The sequence below is a fragment of the Hemiscyllium ocellatum genome, chromosome 1 (assembly GCF_020745735.1).
Source record: "Hemiscyllium ocellatum isolate sHemOce1 chromosome 1, sHemOce1.pat.X.cur, whole genome shotgun sequence".
Lineage (NCBI taxonomy): Eukaryota > Metazoa > Chordata > Chondrichthyes > Orectolobiformes > Hemiscylliidae > Hemiscyllium > Hemiscyllium ocellatum.
In genome coordinates this window covers 104,935,164-104,959,603 of record NC_083401.1, presented here as the reverse complement: position 1 = coordinate 104,959,603, position 24,440 = coordinate 104,935,164, and the positions used below count along the sequence as shown (strand labels likewise).

The 24,440-nt window shown below is 40.5% G+C and overlaps 1 protein-coding gene across 6 annotated transcripts in view; it reads right to left on the bottom strand.

Annotated features, from left to right (window-relative positions):
• Positions 1 to 7,077: 7,077 nt before the first annotated feature.
• Positions 7,078 to 24,440, bottom strand: part of rbm47 (RNA binding motif protein 47) — a 252,859-nt gene continuing 235,496 nt past the window's right edge. For 5 of the 6 annotated variants that reach the window (XM_060824626.1, XM_060824617.1, XM_060824645.1 and 2 more), the window contains 3 exons: positions 19,561 to 19,767; positions 12,697 to 12,872; positions 7,078 to 11,429 (listed from right to left, as the gene is read on the bottom strand). In XM_060824626.1, the coding sequence (XP_060680609.1) occupies positions 11,181 to 11,429; positions 12,697 to 12,872; positions 19,561 to 19,767 (632 nt within the window). In that variant the 3' untranslated portion in view covers positions 7,078 to 11,180. The remainder of the gene's footprint in view (positions 11,430 to 12,696; positions 12,873 to 19,560; positions 19,768 to 24,440) is intronic. The other variant, XM_060824664.1, reaches the window with a different exon arrangement.

Below are 24,440 nucleotides of genomic sequence, written 5' to 3'. Positions count from 1 at the left end.
CACTAGAGAAGTAAAACATTGGCTTCGAAATTCAATAGTGTTTAAAAACAGGAGTAGACAATAAGACCATAAGATATATCAGGCAGAATTAGGCCATTCAGCCCACCAAGTCTGCTCTGCCTTTGTATCGCGGCTGATATCTTTTCAACTCCATTCTCTTGCATTTTCCTCATAATCCTTGATTCCTTTATCACCAAGACTCTGACTATCTCTGACTTAAATAAACTAAATGGTTCGGCCTCCACAGCTCTCTGTGGCAAAGGGTTCCACAGATTAACCACCCTCTGGCTGAAGGAATTCTTCCTCATCTCAGTTCTAAAGAGTCATCCTTTCACTCTCAAACTGTACCCTCAGATTCTAGTCTCTTCTACTAGAGAAAACATTTTCTCCATGTCCACTCTATCCAGACCTTTCAGTATTCTGTAAGTTTTAATCAGATCTCTCCTCATCCTTCAAGACTCCATTGAGTACAGTCCCAGCCCCCTCAAAGTCTCCTCATATGACAATGCCTTCATCCCTGGGATCATTCTTGCAAACCTCCTCTGGCCCTCTCCAATGCTAGCACAACCTTCCTTAGATATGGGCCCTAAAACTGCCCAAAATATTCCCAATGTGATCTGACCAGAACATTATACAACCTCAGCAGTAGGTCTCTACTTTTGTATTCTAGGCCTCTTCAAATGAACGTGAATCTTGCCTTCCGAACTGCCAATTTAAGAGAATCCTGAACTAGGACTCCCAAGCCCCTTTGTGTTTCAAATTTTCAAAAGTTCTCCTTGTTTATAAAATAGTCTTCACCTTATTCTTCCTACCAAAGTGCATAATGTCACAATTTCACACATTGCATTCCATCTGCCACTTCTTTGCTACTATCCTAATCTATCCAAGTTCTTCTGCAACCTGCCTGCTTCCTCAACATGACCTGTCCTTCCACTTATCTTTTTGTCGACTACCAACTTAATAACAATGCCCTCAGTTCCTTCATCCAGATTGTTAATGTGTAATGTGTATAGTTGTGGTTTGAAATCGGTAATGATTGTGGAACAGGTTTTTGTAGGGAATGGGAGGGATGTTCACATGAAGTGTTTGTCAGTTAGCAGCAGTGTGTAGGGTCCAACAGCCAGTGCAATTGTAGTTGATGCTACTTCTCCTTGTCTCCTTGCAGCATGTCTTAGGAAAATGACACTTTTATTTAGATCATGAAAACTGTGACGCCATTCACGGAGATTGTGGCTGTTCAAACTTCATATCCTCATCATTGTCCCTTAAGATCTTTGACTGACAAGCATCCATCAATCTTAATTTTAAAATTTAAAATGAACCCCACATCAACATCTATTTGCAGGAGAGATCAAGCTTTCATAATCCTTTGTATGAAAATGTTTTTCATAATTTCACTCCTGACATGTCTGACTTTAATATTTAGACTATTCCCTCTTGTCTTAAATAGGCCAGTTATTGGAAATTGTTTCTCTCAGTCCACCTTATCTCTTCCCCTTGATTTCTTAAACTTCAAACAGATCCTCCTTTAACTTACCAAATTCCAGGGAATACAATCCTAGTTTGTGATTTTTTTTCCCTCCTAAGTTAACCCTTGGAGTCCAAATTTCACTTTTGTAAATGTATGCTGCATTCCTCTAAGGTTAATATATTTTTCCGAATATGTGCTGTTAAGAACTGCTTTCAGTATCTGGGTATGGTTTGACCATGGCTTTTTATATCTGAAGCATAACTTCTATTTCTTGTATTCTGTTCCTCCAGATTTAAATCCAACATTCCATTAGCCTTTCTGATTGAGCCCTTATCATAGCATTACATTTTAATGATTTGTATACATGGATTTGCATGATCTGCTGCCAGTAGCTGAAAGCAAGCAGACTGTTCAAGGAGTAGAATCTTTTACCTATTAAGCATGATGCAGAATGGCCATGGAAAAAATGAAAAACTTTGTATGGAATCTGCTCCTGATAATGTAGACAGCCTCAGTTAATTTCCTGTTAGTGTAATGAACCTCAAACTATGACATGTTGCCTCCTTGAGGAACACTGCATCCTCTACGATCACACTCTCCACTTTGACGCACTTTTGGCAATTTACTGCACTTCTGTCCTCTCTAAACATTTCTCCCAATATACATTTATAGTTTCCCCCCTTTGTTTTTAGTAACCTAGGAAGGAGGGGAGCTTTATTGCAGGAGAAATTGGTAAAATAGACAAGCAGGAGGCTGGGAGAACACAGCAAGCCAGGCAGCATCAGAAGGTGGAGAAGTTGACTTTACCTTGGATTCCAGCATCTGCAGTTTTTTTTTTGTCTCTAACCAATTTGGCAAAATAGGCAGACAGATGGAAGAATAAAATGAATACAGTATAGGGAGAATGCGGAGAGATTGTATAATGTATTCAATTCTAAATGGAAGAAGTAACAGAGAGAGCTGGAATGTATTTATATACTTCTTTGCAGGAGGCAGGACAAGTTGGGAAGGCTGTTAAAAAGCACATAGGAGTCTTGACTTTTGAGAGAGAGGGTAAAAAAGAAAGAAAATTATGTTTTATAAATCACTACTTAAGCCTCAACTGAAATATTATCCTAAATGTTAACATTGAAAGACTTGCTTGCAGCAGCAGCAGGTGTCTGCAGATCAGGAAACAAAACATTTAAGACCAGATTTTGCCCGTGCCTTTTGACCCACCCATGGCCGTAGCATCCCATTTCTGAATCTCCCAGTTAAACAGTGTGGTCAGAGTGATGACTCATATCTGACTGTCAAAGGATTTCTGTTTAAAGAGACCCTGGCAATTCTAATTCATTAAGTTTCCAGGTGCCAAAACACATTGATGTGCTCATTTGTGATGCAGTAGGAATGTTGCCCTCTGACTGTGGGTCTTGGAGATATTTACTGAGGTGTTACTGCTGGCATTGAGGTACACAGAAACGTGCTATTTGTGGTGGATGGGAAGGAGGCCAGTATTTGCAAGTAAACAGGTATGGCTGGAAGTCGTAGCGATGGTGAGTAGTAAGAGTATACTTCTGCTTCATTTTATTTGTGATGGCATCATAAGCTAATGCCCATATTCCAACAATCTTTCTATGGGCATTGCTACTTAAACCAAGTAAAACCTGCTGTATTGTAATCCTTGATGATGCAAACATTTAAAGAAAAATGATCTGAAGACGGGTTTTGAAGATTTCAAGTTTTGGGATTGTGACTATTGCCTTTGACAGCTTGTTCCGTTCTGGGACTTATACCCCTTTATACTCACACACACACTCTCACAGACACTCATAGCCCCTGCCCCCCACCCCCCCTCCACACACACACCCATATGCACACATACATAAAAATTTGTGAGGTGGATTTGTACTTGCAGGATTACATTTTACTTTGCTCAAAAGCTGCATGAATCCGTGAAAGATTCTGTAAATCCGTTTTTTAAGATCAGCATCAGTCTGACCATTGTGGCATAGACAGCCTCACACAGGGCACCTCACACCTTCAATGCATTATCTGGGCCAACATGACACCAATTGTTAAAGTTCACTTGAGAATGTAAGTTTTAAAAAAGTTTTGCGATTTACATATGAAAGAACTGAAACCAACATGTTCATTCTAAAAGATGAGAGACTTAACAAAGAAACAGTCCAGGTATTTTTCGATATATAATTTCAGTTACATCACACTGTAAACTTTTGCTATAGATTCTGTGTCTTAACGGTCTTATACTCCACAACCACCTGATAAAGGAGCAGCGCTCCGAATGCTCGTGCTTCCAAATAAACCTGTTGGGCTATAATCTGGTGTTGTGTGATTTTTAACAGTGTTGGGGTGGGCAGCTCAGTACCATGGGGATTTAAATTTGTTGCACACTCTCCTCGTGCCCTTTACCATGTTAGCATTTCAGCTGTAGGGATGTGGAGGGATGAATTGGCTCTCCTGGGTAAATCACCTGCCCCTTGATAGTTTGCAGCAAGATTAATGTCAAATTTCAAAAGGAACCCTTCCTGTGTAAATACCTTTCTTCCTGGACCCAAGTAAGTTTATGTTTAAAAAACAGTCCATACAACCAGGTTTTCTTAAATTATCCAAAAAAAAGTATGAATTACTAAACATGAGAAGAAACAGTAATGGCAGTATAGTTACACTGTGGTCAAAGGGGAGTCCTCTCTATATTCCAATTGTGAATATGCTCCCTGAGTACTTCATTGGTTCTAATGGACATTGGGGAAAGGTACTACAGTATAACCTCAATTATCCAAACATCAATTATCCAAATTTCGGATTTTCTGAACAAGACCTCAAGATCCCTTAAAAATGTCATTAGGCAACTCAACATTCAGTTATCAGTTAAATGGCATTATGATATGCATTGCTGGATAACCAAGGCATGTTTGGATAACCGGTACTCACATTACCAACTGTTTACAATCAAGCCAGTTATCAGTTAAATGGCATTATGGCATGTATTGCCGGATAACCGAAGCATGTTTGGATAACCGGCACTCATAAATTACTGCTCGTTTATGATCAGATTAGTTATCTGAATGATCAATTATCTGAACACAATACTCCTGTCCATCTCGTTCAGCACACAACTAGCAAAAGACCTTCCTTTAGCCATTGGAATAGTACCTCAGTGTATCCTATGTAAAGGTGGAACAGGGACTCCTAATCTTGAGCAACACATAGGAACAGAAATATGCTATTTAGCTTGTTGAGCCTGCTTGGCAATTTAATATAATCGTGGCTGATCAAATATTTCAATACTCATTATCACTTCATAGGACAGTGCACTATCCTGGAGCAAGTCTGGTGGCCCTTCATTGCACTCCCTGTATAGCAACAATATTTTTTCAGTACTCCAGGTCATTCTGAACCAAGCTGTTATAAGGCTGATGCAAGACTTCACAACTCACATACTCAAACAGTCTTGCAATAAAGGCTAATATTCCATTAGTCTTCCTAATAGCTTGCTGTACTAGCACTTAGTTCACTTGCAGTGAGTGTTGACAAGGATAGCCAGATCCTTTTGCACATCTCTTGCCATTTAAAAATTACTTTGCACATCTGTTGCTACTGCTAAGATTGATAACCTTACATTTTTACACATTATATCACATCTGCTTTGTTCTTGTCCATTCACCAAGCCCGTCCAAATTCTCCTGATAAAGCTAAATATCTTTCTCAGAACATACATTCCTGCCTAATTTTGTATCTTTTGCAAATTTAGAAATATTATATTTGGTTCTCCATTTCCAAATCATTGAAATATATTGCAAAAAGCTGAAGCCCAAATACTGATCCTTACATTATCTGACAGGTCACAGCCCTGCAAATGACCCATTTACTTAAAGTCCCTTCTGTCTGTTAGCTAATGTTTAATCCATGCCATTACTTTATCAAAAGCTAACTGAAAATCCAATATCTTTCTCAATTCTGTTGATAACAGCTTCAAAAATTCCAACAAGTTTGTCAAACATGATTTTCCATTCACAAATCCACGTTGACTATGCTTAATTAGATCATTATTATCCAAATGACCGTTTATCATGTCCTTTATAATAAATATATAATTTTCCTTATTTGAGGTAAGGCTGACAGGACTTTAGGTCCCTGCTGTTTTCCTTTGCTCCTTTCTTAAATACTGGGGTAACATCTCTGAGCTTCGAATCTGCAGGAATCATTCAAGAATCTATGAAATTTTGCAAGATAATTACCAATGTATCAATATCTGTAGAACTACCTCCTTTAAAACACTGGGATGCAGACTATCAGGTTGCAGAGACTTCTCAACTTTCAGACCTATTAATTTTTCCAGTACAACTTTCTGACTAACTCTGATTTCCTTCTACTCCTCGTTCTGCCTACTCACTTCATTTTTGAATTTTGGGAGATTTCTGGTATCTGCCTCAGTAAAAACACACAAAGTAATCACTTAGCCTCTCTACAATTTCTCTATTCTCTATTATAAATGCTTCTGATTCTGCTTTTAATGGGCCCACATTTGTCTTAGAAAAACATTTCCTCTTCAAATACTTGTAGAAAACTTTACAGTCCACTTTTATGATTTTTTTTGAGAGATTGCATTCATATTCTATTCTTCTTATCCTTATCAATTTCTTGCTGTATTCTTAAAAACTTGCCAATCCTTAGATTTAATACTATTTCTGACCACTTCATAAGTGTTTATTTTTAAGGTTATACAATCCTTAACTTCCTTTGGCAGCCATGGTTGACTGACCTTTTTAGAGCTGTTGTGCCATATAACAGTTTGGTCCATTGCCTATATCATCATGTCATTTAATGTATTTCTCCCATCTAATTCAGCCAACTTATAGCTCATGCTTTTATAATTTCCCTTAGTCACATTTAACAATATCCCACATTCCCAGCTTCTGAGAAGCTTCACGGAGTTCTTTTAGTTGACATGGGCAGTGACAGATGGTCTACCAACCTCAGGAATAATAGTGTGGGATTTACTTTGAGAGTCCAGGCCAAGATGCTGGCTGATTCCTCAAGGATTGGTAGGAAATGAATATATTAAAACTCAATGAATTACTTCTGGGAGGATGAGCCTCTTCTGTCTGTGCTCTAAACACAATGATTGACAGCTCTCATGTCATGCAGGCACCAGCGAATTGCCATTTATAATTCCCACAACATCAGTGGCAGGGGTGTCAGCTGAGGGTGATCCCAGTGTAACTGCTGCATTTTTAGCACCACTGAATGTGATACAAATTTGAATTATTATGAAAACTATGATAAGTATCACACTGGCACTTCAGTTAAATCCCCAGATAATTGCTTTTTTTTGAACAATGGAAATTTGGATTATACGGTTAATTTCATAGTTCATATAATTAGAACAAACTGCTATCATAGTTTTGATTGTATGGAGGCTATGTTGTTACTTTGGTAATACCTCAGGAATTTTAATCTCACTTATTACTATAGTGTATTATCTCTCCATTCCCTTAAGAGCACCATACAACTATCAAATGCTGTTCATTGCCTGAAAATACTGAACACAAATTGAGAAATATTTAATTGCGAACATTTCGAATACAACACAACCAGACAAATGGGTTTCATAATGCTTTATTGACTACTGCTTTAGAATATAAAAGCAACAAAAGAATAAACTCAAGCTTTTAAAACACAAGAAAAATAGAAAATATTTGGCTGAGGAGTTCAAACACCTGATGGTAATGCATTTGTTGTTAATAAGGCACACTAGTTTAAAAAGTCTGTCCATGCACATCTTGTTCTTTTATATGCCCTATACCAACATTGAGTTAAAATACAAAACAATGCTGTCTGCTATAGAATAGCACAAGTTTGGATCTTAACTGACATGCTTTTACAGGCCTCTCTCAATATCAGACAATCAATCATACTTTGGCCTTCTTCATACAAAAAGAAGCAAATAAAAATACATTAGACCTTTGCACTATGTGACACAAAGTGACTCGAAACCCTTTTTTTTCCCAAAGAACTTCCCCACTTCTAACTGTCCTAGAATGTGTCTTGCAAGTTAAATAATATTTTATTTAAATAGATCTACATTCTTTTTTACTTAACTGGGCTACGAAAGCCTATACAGAGAAGCCAAACTCAGTAGCCAAATAAAAGTATTTTGGAATAAAAGACATCTCAAAATCTCACCATTCCCCACTCTCTTCATAAGATAATAAAATATCTAAAAATATACTTTAGGAAAACTCTTTCTTGCTCGAACTAGTGGTGTTACCCTGGATACTTTGTATGTTAATAAAAGGTATATATATATATAAGCAAAAAGTACAGTTGATACCCTATTTGTATAAAGGAACTAAGTTGTTTTAATTCAAGAAAGGGTTACTTTAGCATTTTCTAGCAGCGTATCCATTTTGTTGAAAACCAAATAAATCATTATTTTTTTTAAAAGTGTGCAAAGTGAAATGCATGGAATTTTCTCGAAGGTTGGAAATTGAATCCAAAATGGAAAGTCTGGGAACAGAAAGAAAGGTTAGCCAATAAAATTATTTTTTAAAAACCAATACTGAGTAATGCCTTAATAATTTTAAAAGATTTATTTTTCTGAATTGTAGGCACACAAATCCACTAAAAGGAACAATTTGCTCAGGTATCCATTGGTATCTGCAGGTGTTCAAAAGCATTATTGAATGAAATCACTGGGTAAAGGGAGTGCTTTCTTTACAGTGGGAGTGTTGCTGTTTCCTGCATATCTAAGACAAACTATGACTGGATTTTGTGATCCAAGTCTAGTTTCAATAACTACAGTTTTTGTTGCATTTGAAGCGAGTTTACTGTCCTCCTATTAGTGCAGCTGGAAGTAAAGTCCATGCACCATTCTTTGTTGGTGCTTCCCAGCTCTAATACTCCAGTAGGTATAGGAAGCATGTTTCTGACAATCAGAACTCCTGTATTTGGGTCATTTCTAATGAATTGTATACATCTTTTAAAAAAAAAAGTCAAGTGGAGGAAATCGGGCTGCATTTTCACTTTTGGGACAGAAACCCGAAGTCCCAAGGGAATCCACCGTACTTTGGGATTTTGATCGGGGTATCCTCTCAATTAGAATGGAGACACATTTCCCATCCAATTAAGGTTTGGAAGGTCAATCAGAGGCCCTCAGCTTCAGAGAAGCAGTGTCTGTAATTAAGAGCAAATAACTGAAAGGGTGCTTCAATATTGGTGACCTCACAGTATCAATTACTTTAAATATTTTGTGTAAAGCAGCCATTAGAGTGGAGATGGAATCCTTCTGCAGAGTGATCTTTGTCTGCACCCTTACCCAGGCAGGTAGAAAGGGCCTGGTGATCTGTTTGGAGGGAACAGACTGTGGTCTGCTGCTGGGCCCCACCACCAAACAGCTGAACTGTCCCCACCAATCCAGGAATTGCAACTTTCCAGTTGGTCTCCAATACATCCCTAACACTTTAATGAGCGTAACTGGTTTCCCATATCATGGCATGCCCCAAACCCACCTCCCAAAAGGTAAATTTGTGCTGGGAAACCAGCATTTGACCAGAGCTCTGTATCTTTGTGCCCTCTATGTCTTGTCCTGACCTCGGCCAGGTCTGGAAGTTCTACTCAGTGTTGTGATACATTGCACAGTTTAAAAGAATCAGTGATAACTGGATATTCTGGTGAGATTCTGAGTATGACAACAAAAAACAAAACAGTGAGACTCGCAAAAAGATGAACAGGAAAAAAGTATGCTGCCTGGATATTTAGAATGTGCATAAAAATTGAATGTGCCTCATTAGATTTTAATCAAGAAGCAAACTAGTTTGTTGCATTAGTTCTCTGGGTTACCAGAGCTGAGTAATAAAGGCAATACTGACATAGGGAGCAGCTGCCTTTCTAATGTTATCATACTGTAAATGGGATATTCTAGCATCCCATCAAACACAAAAGCAAAATGTTAAAAATCCATCAATTTTTAGTTGGTGTACAAAATGGTGCCTTAGCCAGTTATCATTAGTGTTTGTGGTATTTTATCATTTACATGCAAGTAGTACAATGTGGGAATTTCTATTCTAAAAACAGTAGCAAGTGTTAAGAGTAAAATGGCCAGAGCTGTTAATTAAAACCCCATATTAATCCACAGCAATTTCAATCATTTTATCCAGGTTAAATAATGAATGGAGCTCAACTGGATATCAGGCTGTCTTCAGCAGTTGCTTTTAGTCAGTCCAAAGCAATGGGGTCACATTATGCAGGTTTTACTGAGTATCACGACACTACTTAGAATTGACTTTTCTTTCAAAAGCCTTTAAACAGGCCATTGAAACACTGCTGCAATATATTTACTTCCTACTATAATAAAAGATTCTTCTTTTTCTTCAACAGCATTTAAAGAAATTGATAAAATTCTGTGGTAAACCACTTTTATGCTGCTGCACCATAGAAGCCATGTGCTCATAAAACTTATATTAAAACATAATATATATACACACACAAACTAATCTGTTACATAGAACCAAAATATAACATCACTACTACCCAAACTACATTACCACCTCAAATCATCTAGGAATTTTCTTTAACATGATAAAAGTTATTAATATAGCACTTCATGCCAACAAGGCCTGCTTTGGTCCTTGTTCAAAAATCCAGCATATGGCTGAACTTAAAGCAGAACAGAGAAAATAAAGAGCATTGCAAAGGCAACTTACTCTACATGTTTAACGTGCCACTGAAGGTTAATCTTCTATTTAATGTCATACTTAATGTCCTTTATATTTCAGTCCCCTTGTGTTTTTTAAGTGATAATAACTTACCCTCAAGAGACTGTATAATGCTGCCATGGTTCATTCTTTCCCTTGCTTTTCCTTCCTTTTTCAACTATATCAGTATCCTAACCCAAGAGATAAACCCACGTATACTTTCTTCCTCAGTCTGTGGTGCCAACCATGAATAGTTAAAACAGTCCAATCAAGGTCAATACTACAATCAGCTGGTTTGAAGATGATGATATTCAGCCTCAATAAGTAGCCAAATTAGGTAAATTAATAAACTAGAAGTCAAGTTCAAGTCTTGTAGTCGACAGTACAATTCTTTTGCATTGCAGTTCTGGACTATTCCCCGACAGAGAAACAATTTGTATGGGCATGTCTTTCCAGTATCATATACAAATCTTGGTAACTGGTTAACAAACTACAGGCCTAGGTTTGGTTATACAGTAATGGGTTAAATGCTGAGTAGTATTATTTACATTTATTGTAATCCAGTTAAGGCTGATTTTCTTTCTTGAAGGCACCAATAGGCTAGGTAACTGGAGTGAATAAGTCACATGAACCCTTCATAGTATTAACATGTCAAAATCTACTCATTTTTCTAGTTTCTAGACGTCCACATTCAAAATGTTCAAACCTTATGGACAAAGATTTTTAGCATCTGTTAAAAGTAAGGCATTTAGAAAAAATGTTTCCACAACAAAAATGCATGGAATTGTTTCTACTATAAAGGTTATTAACCCTTAAAACTCTTAAAATATGCATTTCAAAATATACTAACAAAATAGCAATTTCTAAAACATTTGCCTCTCCTTCACATAGCTTTTGGTGTGAAGATTGCTGAAGTCCTAAAAAAAATTCTTTCACGTCAAACTATGTTTTGTTTTCTTCATAAATACCAGTGTATTCCTTCACTATGATAAAGTCTTTGTTAGAATATCCTAATAAGTTTGGTAGAAATCATGTAGAGGGACTTGAAAAGTTGCTGCTGGAAATGCCTGTGGTATGTAGCCGGCATATCCTCCATAGGCTGCCACAGCAGCAGCGGTGGCTGCATTCTTCTGCAGTGTTGCCACAGTGGCAGCAGAAGCAGGAGCTGCAATTGGAACATAACTTGCCCCATAGAATCCAGCTGTGGGAATTCGTTGTATATTGGAGGCCATTGCATATACTGGAGTTATTGGCCGAGTCTACAAAGAAACAAAACATGTTACAGCATTGCAATTTTTTAAAAAAACATTATAAACAGCAATTTAAAAATGAAATACTGAAATCAGGAATTGATAAAATGGTCAGGCCACCTATATTCCTGCATCTGTGGATTCCAAGCAAGCTCATTGCTTCACTCACAGAACAAGTATACTACAATTTTAAAATCATTCTTTCACGTGGGTGCCATTGTTAAGGCCAGAGTGCATTGCCTATCCTTATTTGGCCTTAAGCTGAAGGAGGCCATTTCAGGGGCCAGTTAAGGGTCAACCACATACCTATGGGTCAAGGGTGACATGAAGGTTCAACTAGGTAAGGGCAGAAGATTTTCTTTCATAAAGGGCAATAATAAGCCAGTTAGGTTTCACAGTCACTATTATAGAGTCATAAGAGTCACAGAGTCATACAGTAAAAAATGAGGTCTGCAGATGCTGGAGATCACAGCTGCAAATGTGTTGCTGGTCAAAGCACAGCAGGTTAGGCAGCATCTCAGGAATAGAGAATTCGACGTTTCGAGCATAAGCCCTTCATCAGGAGCACATAAACAGACCCTTTGGTCCAACTCATCCACACCGACCCATCTGACCTGGTCCAATTTGGGTCATATCCCTCTAAACTCTTCCTATTCACGTACCCATCCAGGTACCTTTTAAATGTTGTAATTGTACACACCTCCACCATTCCTTCTGGCAGCTCATTCCATATAAGTTATCCCTCAGGTACTTTTTAACTCTTACCCCTCTCACCTTAAAGCTGTGATCTCTACTCCCCCATCCTAGGAGTAAGACCTTGGCTATCCATGCCCCTCAAGATTTTCTAATTCTCTATAAGGTCACCCCTCAGCCTCCAATGCCCCAGGAGCAAAGGAGCCCAGGCTACAGAGTCTAGCTTTCAAGTCAAGAGTTTATTGGTAGAATTTAAAATTCCACCAGTTGCTGTGGAGAGATTTGGTAGGTTTCTGGTTCAGAGTCAGTGATATTTCGACCAGATTACTATCTTCTTGTATTTGTATTCTGCTCTAGGAGTCAATGGATAGGAGTACGAAGGAAGGACTCTGACATGAGAATTTCCCATCTTCAGCACAAGGTGACAATCATTCCTATCATTCCTCAAATGAAACATTTTCCTTGCTTGGCTGGCTCAATTTTAAGCTGGGCTTAAACTAAACAAGGAAGGAAGGTTAATCACAGAAAGCTGTAGAGAAAAATAATGAATATATTGTGCTTTAGGAAAATACAAGTTTTTAACCTGGAAAGGTGGAGGAGTGGAAACTGATGGTATGATCGCTGTTCCATTTGGATCAGTTTGCACAGCAATAGGATTTAGAACATGCTCCATAGGATGCATTTTGCTATCTTCCATTAGTTTAGTGCCTGGAGCCGCCTGAAACACCTGGTACTGAGTTCCAATGGAAGGGATGGCTACTGCAATCAGATAAAAGTACTAATTAATAAGTTTTAATCACAAGTTTATAAATTTGAATTATATTATGTCTATACCACATTATAAAACAGTTTGAGTTGCCTCTCAGTCACATTATAAAACAAAATATGGCCTTGAAATATAAAGCAGATAATCTACCAAATAATCAACAGCTTGAACAAAGAGATGTGCTTTAGAGAGTTTATTAAAGAAGAAAACAAAGTAGAAACCTGACAATGGTCTTAAGGAGGATCTCCGTTGAGTGATGGGTTGTGACAAGCATTTCTTGCAGCTGCACTATCTCCCAAAACCCCCTGGGACCTGTAGGAGAACTGCAATGTGGAAGCTGCGTTGCTCAGCTGTGGAAGGAGTGAAGAGCTGGCACCACGCTTCTCAGAGAGGGACCTGGAGGTCCTTGTGGATGGAGAGTTGGAGAGGAGTCCTCCTCCTGGACGACTGGCAGAGGAGCCCATGTCACCATAGCATGCCAGTATGGTCATAGAGTCATAGAAATATGCAGCATGTAAACTGATCCTTCAGTCCAACACGTCCATGCCGAACAGTTATCCTAAATAAATCTAGTCCCATTTGCCAGCATTTGGCCCATATCCCTCTAAACCCTTCCTATTCCTATACCCATTCAAATGCTTTTTAAATTTTGTTATTGTACCAGCCTCCACCACTTTCTCTGGCAGCTCATTCCATGCTCACAACACGTTCTGTGTAAAAACATTGCCCCTTAGGTCCCTTTTAAATCATTCCCATCTCATCTTAAACCTATATTCTCTAGTTTTGGACTCACCCACCTTGGGGAAAAGACCTTGTCTATTTAGCCTATCCATGCCCATCGTGATTTTACAAACCTCTATAAAAGGTCACCCCCTCAGCCTCCATCGCTTCAGGAAAAACAGTCCCAGTCTATTCAGCCTCTCCCCATAGCTCAACTCTTCGACCCTGGCAATATCATTGTAAATCTTTTCTCAACCTTTGCAATTTTCACAACATCCTTCTTTTAGCAGAGTGACTAGGATTGCACACAGTATTCTAATTGTGGCCTAACTAATGTCCTGTACAGCTGAAACATGGCCTCCCAACTCCTGTACTCAAAGCACTTCCCAATAAAGGCAAGAATGCCAAATGTCTTCTTCACTATCCTATCTACCAGCGACTCCACTTTCAAGGAACTATGAACCTGCATTCCAAGGTCTCTTTGTTCAGCAAACCTTCCAGGATATTTCCACTAAGTGTATAAATCCTGTGCTGATTTACCTTTCCAAACTTCTGCACCTCACGTTTATTTAAATTAAACTCCAGCTGCCACTCCTCAGCCAATTGACCCATCTGATCAAGATCCCATTGTACTCTGAGGTAACCTTCTTCATTGTCCACTATACCACCAACTTTGACGTCATCTGCAAACTTACTAACCATACTTCCTATGTTCACATCCAAATCATGTATATAAATGATGAAAAGCAGTGGGCACAGCTCCGATCCTTGTGGCACACTGCTGGTCACAGGCCTCCAGTCTGAAAAGCAACCCTCCACTAACACCCTGCGTCTTCTACCTTCGAGCCAGTTCTGTATCCAAATGGCTAGTTCTCCCTCTATTCTGAGATCTAACCTTGCTAACCAGTCTACCGTAAGGAAGCTTGTTGTTTGCTTTACTGAAATCGAAATAGATCACATCCACCCCTCTGCCCGCAATCCTCCTTGCTATTTCAAAAAAACTTCAAATTAGTGAGACATTGTTTCCCATGCACAAAGCCATGTTGACTTATCACTAATCAGTTATTGCTTTTTCATATACATGTAAATCTGTCCCTCAGGATTCCCTCCAACAACATGCCCACCACCAATGTCAGGCTCACTGGTCTATAGTTCCCTGGCTTTTCCGTACTACCTTTCTTAAACAGTGGCACCATGTTAGCCAACTTCCATCTTCCGGCACCTCACTTGTGGCTACCAAATATCTCAGCAAAGGGTCCAGCAATCACTTGCATAGCTTCTCACAGAGTTCTAAGGTACACCTGATCAGGTCCTCGGGATTTATTCACCTTGATATGTTTTAAGGTATCTAGCACTAACCTCCTCTGGTTGGACATTGACAGCCAGGTCAGAGCCCTCTCCAGGGTGAGGAGGACGGAACAACAGCATGGGAACGAGGTCAATGATCTTCTCTGCCCTGTCAGGGTTAGTGCCATACAGTTCTACAGAAGGGAGTGGTGGGAGGAGAAATGCCCTGGGCCATTGGCAGTCAGAGAACTGTGGAGACCAAGCACCTGCTTAGCCCCCGGGAGACCCCGTAGTCTTGACAATGATGGACATTGTATCGACTGGGAGGAGATGCAGCAGCAAAAGCAAGTAGCAGAAGGCACTGGCCTTCAATGCAGTAAAGCCGCATCAATGCATTGTGTGTCACTGCATTGCTGCTGCAGCAGCGCAGCTAGTCCTGCGACTGTCTACCTGCCTCAATGGACAGGCTGGAGGCTGCACTATCAGGGGCTACTGGAAATAAACAGAATTATGGTGCTCTTATAGTATGGAAATCACATTTTTCAGCAGATGCCCCATAGCCTTGTATGCCATGATGTTTCAAGTGCTCGTCTAAAGAGCACTGAAGTGTTGAGAGTTTCTGTCTCTACCACCATCATAGGGAATGAATTCTAGATATACCCAATCTTCTGAGTGAATTTGTTTTCCTCAAATTCTCTCTAAACCCTCTGCACATTACCTTCAAACTAGATGATTCCTCTGCTGAGGAGAAAAAAGTTTCTCCCTATCTGCCCTGTCTATGACCTTCAGAACTTTATACACCTCAATCAGGTCCCCTCTCAGGACTTTTTCTGTTCTACGGAAAACAACGGCAGCCTAACTAACCTCCCTTCATAGCTGAATCACTCCAGTCCAGGTAACATCCTTGTGAGTCTCCTTTGCACTCTCTGTAGTGCAATCATGTCCTTCATATAGTTTGGTGATTGGAACTGCACACAGTAACCTAGAGGTAACCCAGCTAACATCATTGCACACATCTTCATCATTAACTCCTTGCTCTCATGTTCAATGCCTTGACCAATAAAGGCAAGTATCCCATATAGCTCTTAATCCTGCAGATACTTACAGATCATACCTCCTACATTCATGTCTAGTTCCTCAATGTACATTGTAAACAGCAAGAGACCCAACATCAAACCCAGTGATACAGCACTCCCACCACCCACACTATTGCCCCCTCCCCCACACACACAGCTCTCAGTCACAAAAACACTCTTTAACCATTATCCTTTAATTCCTGTCACTAAGTCACTTTTGGATCGAATTTGCCTTGGTCTTTTGGCTTCTTAAACAGTCTGCCATGTCAGATCTTGTCAAAAGCCTTACCTACATCCATGTAGACTACATCAACTGCACTACCTTCATCTACACACCTAGTCAACTCCTTGAAAAATTCAATCAAATTTGTTAGACACAATCTCCCCCTTATAAAGCCATGCTAACCAAACTTGATTAATCCTTGCTTCTCCAGGTGGAGATTTAGTCTGTACCTCAGAACTTTTCCCTATGGTTTCTCTACCACTGATGTGAGACTCACTGACCTGTAGTTTCCGAGTTTTTCTGCACTACCCTTTTTGAATAATTAGCTGTCCTCCATTCCTCTAGCACCTGTCCTGTGACCAGAGAAGACTTGAAAGATAATGGCCAAGCCCTTGATATCTTTCCCCTTGTTTCCCCGTCTCACCTGGGCCTGGAGATTTATTGACTTTCAAGCTGACTGAAACAGCTGCTAATCCCTATTCCCTCGCACTGCTAATTTGTTCAATTATATCACAACACCTGGCTCTGATTTCTATATCTACAATGTCCATCTCTATCATGAATATAGATGAAATGCACTCATTTAAAACCTCAGCTATGTCTTCCAGCTCCAATCAGTTTGCCACTTTGGTACCTAATGAGCCTACTGTTTCTCTGATTATCCTCATTCCCAAAATATACTTATATGTTACTCGCTTATGATTTTTTAAGTCCACACATTGCCCTCTTCATTTTGTATTTTAAGTAACCCCCTGCATTTTCTATGCGCCTTTGGGACATCTACTGATTTCAGCAGAATTTATATTTCCCTCATTCACTACCCAAACTATGCACATACATCTACACCCATCTACTTATCACCCCCACCCTTCCCAGGATACCTTCACACACCCCATTAATTTTTGTCGGCAGAGTGACCGGAGCTGCCAGCATGATCCTTCACCACTGGCTGGTGCGCAAACAGTCCTCTCCTACCCCGAGGACAGGTGCCTATGCGGATGAAGGACTGACTGTGGCCCACTCCGAGGCACAGAGTCCTCAGCAATGCCACCATGATTGGATATGTGCTCATGCCTGAAGTCTGGGACTGGTATGGGAGTCCTTGATTAACATGTTGGAAACCCTGATTGACCAGTGCTCCCATGGAGCTCCCTATGGACTATTCCCCTCAGACTTTCAGACAAGTCCCATTGCTTACCACAGAGCTGTGTGTTTGGTGCAAACACTGAGACCACTTGGTGCTAGGTGACATAAGGCATGGTACACGGCATTGACTGAAGACTGCTTCACAGCACAGCCACCCACCTGGTTGTGTGACTGCACCAATTGCCACTGCAAGGCTTGGCAGGCAAGGCAAGGCGTACACGTGCTAGTCTTGGTAAACAGGGTGATCATTAGGTGCGATGGATTCCTGTCTCTGTGGCACCTGTATACAATGCAGTCAGACACTGCTGGTTGCTGGTGTGCTAGACCTGCCTGCTCTTGTAGGATGCAGTGCAAGTGCAATAGGGTGTACCAGGATGATGATGGCGACTTCCTGAAAATGGAGTCCATGTCCATTGTCCATGTGGACAGGTATGTATGTGTTGATTGATGCTAATAGATCCTACCCTGCTTTGCACTTTGCCCAGGGAGAAAGATAGAGTTCTTTTGAAACAAGTGGCGAGTTGATATCACCAAGAACCTGCTCTTGTTTCCAAGCTGAGTTTGCTGGATGGCTTGTTTATATTGAGAGTTTGGTTAGATTGCAACTTATTACAGGTTGGTCTGTGAACAAGCTATTTGAGAAAAAAGTGAATAAGATGCAGTGAGATGATCTCAACATCAAGACAGGCATCGCTGAAGATCTCACCTGATTCTGCCACTCACCACATAATAGCTCACATTGTTCACAGCCTGGTAAGATCCCTGCACTCAGTTAACATCTTAAACCCAGTTATGATTTCCTCCAGACCTTTCTGTTTCTTAAACATACATATATTACTTTAAAAGAATGCTACAAAACCTTTAACAGGCTGGTAAGCCAGTAAAAACATTACAAACATTTTGGGAGGTAAAATTCAGTTCAGGTGGGGATTGAACTGGATCAGCCACCAATTATACTCCCTTTCTATTGACATCATGATTCATAACCATCGAATTTTCACCCCACCTTTGTAGATTGTCACCATCATTAAAATCTGTACAGTTTCTCAAGGGATTACATGGGAACTTTTTGATAGTTTAAGTTGCTTGCAGTTACATACTGTTTTAACCTGAAGAGAAGTGATTTTAGTCAAGGCCAACCAAGTGAAATGAAATGGGGCAAGTAAATAAGGTCCTGTCTGCCATAGTATAATACAGGCTAATGTAGGATTGAAAAGGAAAGGAAGCAGTTAAACATGAAAGAGTCATGACTTAGAGGAAAGAGTCAAGTTAAGTCGCAATAGTTATATACAGCCTGTGCAACCAGGGTTTGGGGGTAAAGTACGTGATTAGAATGGCTACTCTGTGACTTAAACTTGCCAATACCATTGCTTTCCTGCAGTTTATAATTTTAACCTGTTCATGGGAGTAGGCCATATGGACACTCTCCCAATGCAACGTGAGTCTTCTTTATATATACAGACCAATATCTGACAGAATCATCAGGTTGTATTGCAAATTTAATATGAAATTCCTTGCTCAGTACATCTGCTGGTCAGTGAAGCCATGGTCAAATGAGGAGTAAATAGTTACATTAATTTCATTTTATTCTGTGTACCTGTGATCCAAGAGGAACAGGCACTCCTTGCCCTTCCGGCCCCACTCCAGCCAACCCCATTCCTAGCCAATTGACTGCCATGAACCATTCTTTAAGGCTCATGGCAACAGCACTCTGATGTCAAAACTCTTTCTGACCAGCCAGTGCTTCCTGCTGGATTTCAGCAGGAATTAAAAACAGTACTAACAAGACTGGACCAATTCATCCAAACATCAAGACTTGGTACCATGCTTCTCTAATGAGGGTGATCCAAGTTTTTGGAATTCACCAGTCCAACTCCAAATTGCACCAACATTAAAATTGCAATCATGTTATCAATTTGTATTCTTCATTTGTTGCTGAAGTTCATTATAAATCTATTGGCTTGTTCATTACAATATGTAATGAAGCTTTATTCAAAGCTGACTAGATCTGGTTTTAATTACAAACTCCCTCCTGACTTTAGCAGCAACTCAAAATTCCAGATTTTTCATTGTGTTTATTGGAATTATTTTACATCCTACAGGAATATTTCAAAATCCTGTAGGGGTTTCAGGAAGAACTCTACAACATCACCTTTGCATTTCTATTTTCTTCTATGTTTTTCCCTAGCTGTTAAGGCAAATGTTTAGCAAAACATTTCCTTTACTAACCTGCACCAGGTTTCATAGCGACTGGACTGACTGTAGCCAGATCTAAGCTGGGTATCAGTTCATACGCTTTGTCCTGTTGCTTGGCCTTCCCTTCATGATATCTGCTGTAAATACCTCTGCCTGCTGAATATCCACCCAGGTACGATCCTCGAGGTCCTGCTGCTCTGTTGCCAGCTGCCCCTCTACCTCGGCCACGAACAGTGCCTGCTTTAAAAAGAAAATCCAATTTTAAAAATAGGGTAAATAATGCATTTAAAAAGCCACCAGACTTTTGAAAGGAATAGAAATGAGCATTTATAGTCCTACTCAGAACCATGTCAGATTGAGAGTGTGTGGGAGGAACAGACTGAACAATTCATCAGGGAGAAAGTGAGGACTGCAGATCAGAGTCGAGAGTGTGGTGCTGGAAAAGCACAGTAGGTCAGGCAGCATCCGTGGACCAGGAAAATCGATGTTTCGGGCATTAATCCTTCATTGGGAATGAGGCTTGTGAGCCAAGGGGGTGGAGGATAAATGGGAGGGGGTGGGGCTGGGGGTAAGGTGGCTGAGAGTGTGATAGAGAGTGTGATAGGTGGATGAAGGTGGGGGCAATGGTCAGAGAGGTAGGTGGAGTGGATAGGTGGGAAGGAAGATGGACAGTTCTGAGGGCGGTGCCGAGCTGGAAGGTTAGAACCAGGATAAGGTGGGAGGAAGGGAAATGAGGAAATGATGTCGTGGGATTGAAGAATCCCGAGGCGGAGGAGAAGGCATTGTTCCTCCAGGCATCGGGTGGTTAGGGTGGTGGTGAAGGAGGCCCAGGACCTATATGTCCTTGGTGGAGTGGGAGATTCATCAGCCCAGCGAAGTTCATCAGCCCAGCAAAGTTAGGAGTATCTGGGGAGTATTTTAACTTTCTAAAGAATCAGATAATTAGCAATCCGTATTGTTAAAAGTGTAAAATTTAATTCTTAATCTTTGTTGTCTTCAAATAAAGTTGCGACTTGGTCAGATGTGGGAGTTTAAAGAGAGCTTACAGGTTACTACAGATTATATCTGCAATAAATGCTGTTGGTTGTGAATCCTATCAGATCAAATGGATTGGTTGGAGAGATAGAGGCAATGAGGAATTTGCAACAGCAACAGTATGTGATGGATGGCAGTTATAGGAAGGGGGCAATCTCTCAGATACAGTCACATAGATGGGTTAACTCCAGGAAAGTAAGAGTGGAGGCAGGTAGTGCAGGAGTCTTTTGTGCTATCTCCATTTCAAACAAGTATGCGGTTTTGGAAAATGTTGGGCGGTGATAGATTCTCAGGGGAACGTAGCACGAACAGCCAAGTCTCTGGTATTGAGACTGGCTCTGATGCAATGAGGGGTACGTCGGGTTCCAAGAGATTGATTGTGTTAGGGGACTCTCTAGTCTGAGGTACAGACAGATGTTTCTGTGGCCAGCAGTCAAAAATCAGAATGGTGTGTTGCTTCTCTAGTACCAGGATCAAGGATGTCTCGGGGAGGGTGCAGAATGTTCTCAAGGGAGAGAGGGGCCAGCAAGAGGTCATTGCCCACATTGGAATCAACAACATAGAAAGGGAAAAGTTTGAGATTCTGAAGGGAGATTACAGAGATTTAAAAAGTAATTTAAAAAGGAGGTCCTCGAGTGTAGTAATATCGGAAATATTCCCGGTGCTACGAGCTAGTGAGGGCAGGAATAGGAGGATAGAGCAGATGAATGCATGGCTGGGGAGCTAGTGTATGGGAGAAGGACTCACATTTTTGATCATTGGAATCTCATTTGGTGTAGAAGTGACCTGTACAAGAAGGACAGATTGCACCTAAATTGGAAGGGGACTAATATACTGGCAGGGAGCTTTGCTAGAGCTGCTTGGGACCAGGAGAGATAGTGAGGAAAGAGATCAACCTGAGACTGATACAAGTGAGTCAAACAGTCAGGGCAGGCAGGGACAAGGTAGGACCAATAAATTAAACTGCATTTATTTCACTGCAAGGGGCCCAATAGGGAAGGCAGATGAACTCGGGGCATGGTTAGGAACATGGGACTGGGATATCATAGCAATTACAGAAACATGGCTCAGGGATGGGCAGGACTGGCAGCTTAATGTTCCAGGATACAAATGCTACAGGAAGGATAGAAAGGGAGGCAAGAGAGGAGGGGGAGTGGTGTTTTTGATAAGGGATAGCATTACAGCTGTGTTGAGGGAGGGTATTCCCGGAAACACATCTAGGGAAATTATTTGGGTGGAACTGAGAAATAAGAAAGTGATAATCACCTTACCGGGATTGTATTATACACCCCCTAATAGTCAGAGGATAATTGAGAAACAAACTAGTAAGGAGATCTCAGCTATCTGTAAGAATAATAGGATGATTATGGTAGGGGATTTTAACTTTCCAAACAGACTGGACTGCCATAGTGTTAAGGGTTTAGACGGAGGGGAATTTGTTAAGTGTGTACAAGAAAATTTTCTGATTCAGTATGTGGATGTACCTACCAGAGAAGGTGCAAAACTTGACCTACTCTTGGGAAATAAGACAGGACAGGTGACTGAGGTGTCAGTGGGGGAGCACTTTGGGGACAGCGACCATAATTCTATTAGATTTAAAATAGTGATGGAAAAGGATAGACCAGATCTAAAAGCTAAAGTTCTAAATTGGAGAAAGGCCAATTTTGACGTATTAGGCAACAACTTTTAAAAGCTGATTGGGGGCAGATGTTACCAGGTAAAGAGACGGCTGGAAAATAGGAAGCCTTCAGAAATTAGATAACGAGAATCCAGAGAAAGTATATTCCTGTCAGGGTGAAAGGGATGACTGGTAGGTATAGGGAATGCTGGAGGATTAAAGAAATTGAGAGTTTGGTTAAGAAAAAGGAGGAAGCATATATCAGGTATAGACAGGATAGATCGAGTGAATACTCGGAAGAATATAAAGGAAGTAGGAGTACACTTAAGAGGGAAATCTGGAGGGCAAAAAGAGGACATGAGATAGCTTTGGCAAATAGAATTAAGGAGAATCCAATGGGTTTTTACAAATACATCAAGGACAAAAGGGTAACTAGGGAGAGAATAGGGGCCCTCAAAGATCAGCAAGGCGGCCTTTGTGTGGAGCCACAGAAAATGGGGGAGTAAATGAGTATTTTGCATCAGTATTTACTGTGGAAAAGGAGATGGAAGATATAGATTGTAGGCAAATAGATGTTGACATCTTGAAAATTGTCCATATTACAGAGGAGAAAGTGCTGGATGTCTTGAAACACAAAGGTGAATAAATCCCCAGGACCTGATCAGGTGTACCAGTGAACTCTGTGGGAAGCTAGGGAAGTGATTGCTGGGCCTCTTGCTGAGATATTTGTATCATTGATTGTCACAGGTGAGGTGCCGGAAGACTGGAGGTTGGCTAACGTGGTGCCACTGTTGAAAAAAGGTGGTAAGGACAAGCCAGGGAACTAGAGACCAGTGGGCCTGATGTCGGTAGTGGGCAAGTTGTTGGAGGGAATCTTGAGGGACAGGATGTACATGTATTTGGAAAGGACTGATTAGGGATAATCAACATGGTTTTGTGCGTGGGAAATCATGTCTCACAAACTTGATTGAGTTTTTTGAAGTAACAAAGAGGATTGATGAGGGTAGAGCGGTAGATGTGATCTATACGAACTTCAGTCAGGCGATGGACAAGGTTCCCCATGGGAGACTGATTAGCAAGGTTAGATCTCATGGAATACAGGGAGAACTAGCCATTTGGATACAGAAATCGCTCAAAGGTAGAAGACAGACGGTGGTGGTGGAGGGCTGTTTTTCAGACTGGAGGCCTGTGACCAGTGGAAAGATGTTGTGTCACTTGAAAGGGTTCAGAAAAGATTTACAAGGATGTTGCCAGGGTTAAAGGATTTGAACTACAGGGAGAGGCTGAACAGTCTGGGGCTGTTTTCCCTGGACCGTCGGAGGCTGAGAGGTGACCTTATAGAGGTTTACAAAACTATGAGGGGCATGGATAGGATAAATAGACAAAGTCTTTTCCCTGGGGTGGGGGAGTGCAGAACTAATGAGCATAGGTTTAGGGTGAGAGGGGAAAGATATAAAAAGAGAACTAAGGGGCAACCTTTTCACACAGAGGTTGGTTCGTGTATGGAATGAGCTGCCAGAGGAAGTGTGGAGGCTGGTACAATTGCAACATTGAAGAGGCATTTGAATGGGTATATGAATATGAAGGGTTTGGAGGGATATGGGCCAGGTGCTGGCAGGTGCGACTAGATTGGGTTGGGATATCTGGTCGGCCTGGACGTGTTGGACTGAAGGGTCTGTTTCCATGCTGTACATCTCTATGACTCTATCTCACGTAAAACTCCAAACAGCTAGTCATGTTTGATAGGTTTCTGAGGATAGCATTTAGAGCTAAACACAATGGCTATTGGTCTCTCAAAGGAGTGATGGGAGTATTTAAACTGAAGAATGAACAAGCAGGAATTAATATTGTGCAAGTATTAAAATATTCAAATTAGTTTCAAATAAGATGTTTAGTGGAAAAGTATTGAATACGGTCTGAAAAAATGTGCATATCATAATGCATGACCTGGTAATGGCAACGCCAGCAGTGCTGACACTTTGTCGACAGCTCATCATGTTGACAGCAGGGTACAAATCAGTGCTAAATGCATTGCTGGGAGACTACATGCCTCAGCAGATGACTAGGTATGTGCAAAGCTAATGTTACTTTGTTATCAATTCTGCAGAGACCGATGAAGTTCAAATTTTCATTGATTCATTTAATAACTGAAAGACTGAAACAACAATATTTCATTGTTTAAGATATTTATCGTAATGACTGATTAAAAGCAGTAGTAACTAAATATTATCTTTATAGGCAACATGCTGGCTCAGTGGTT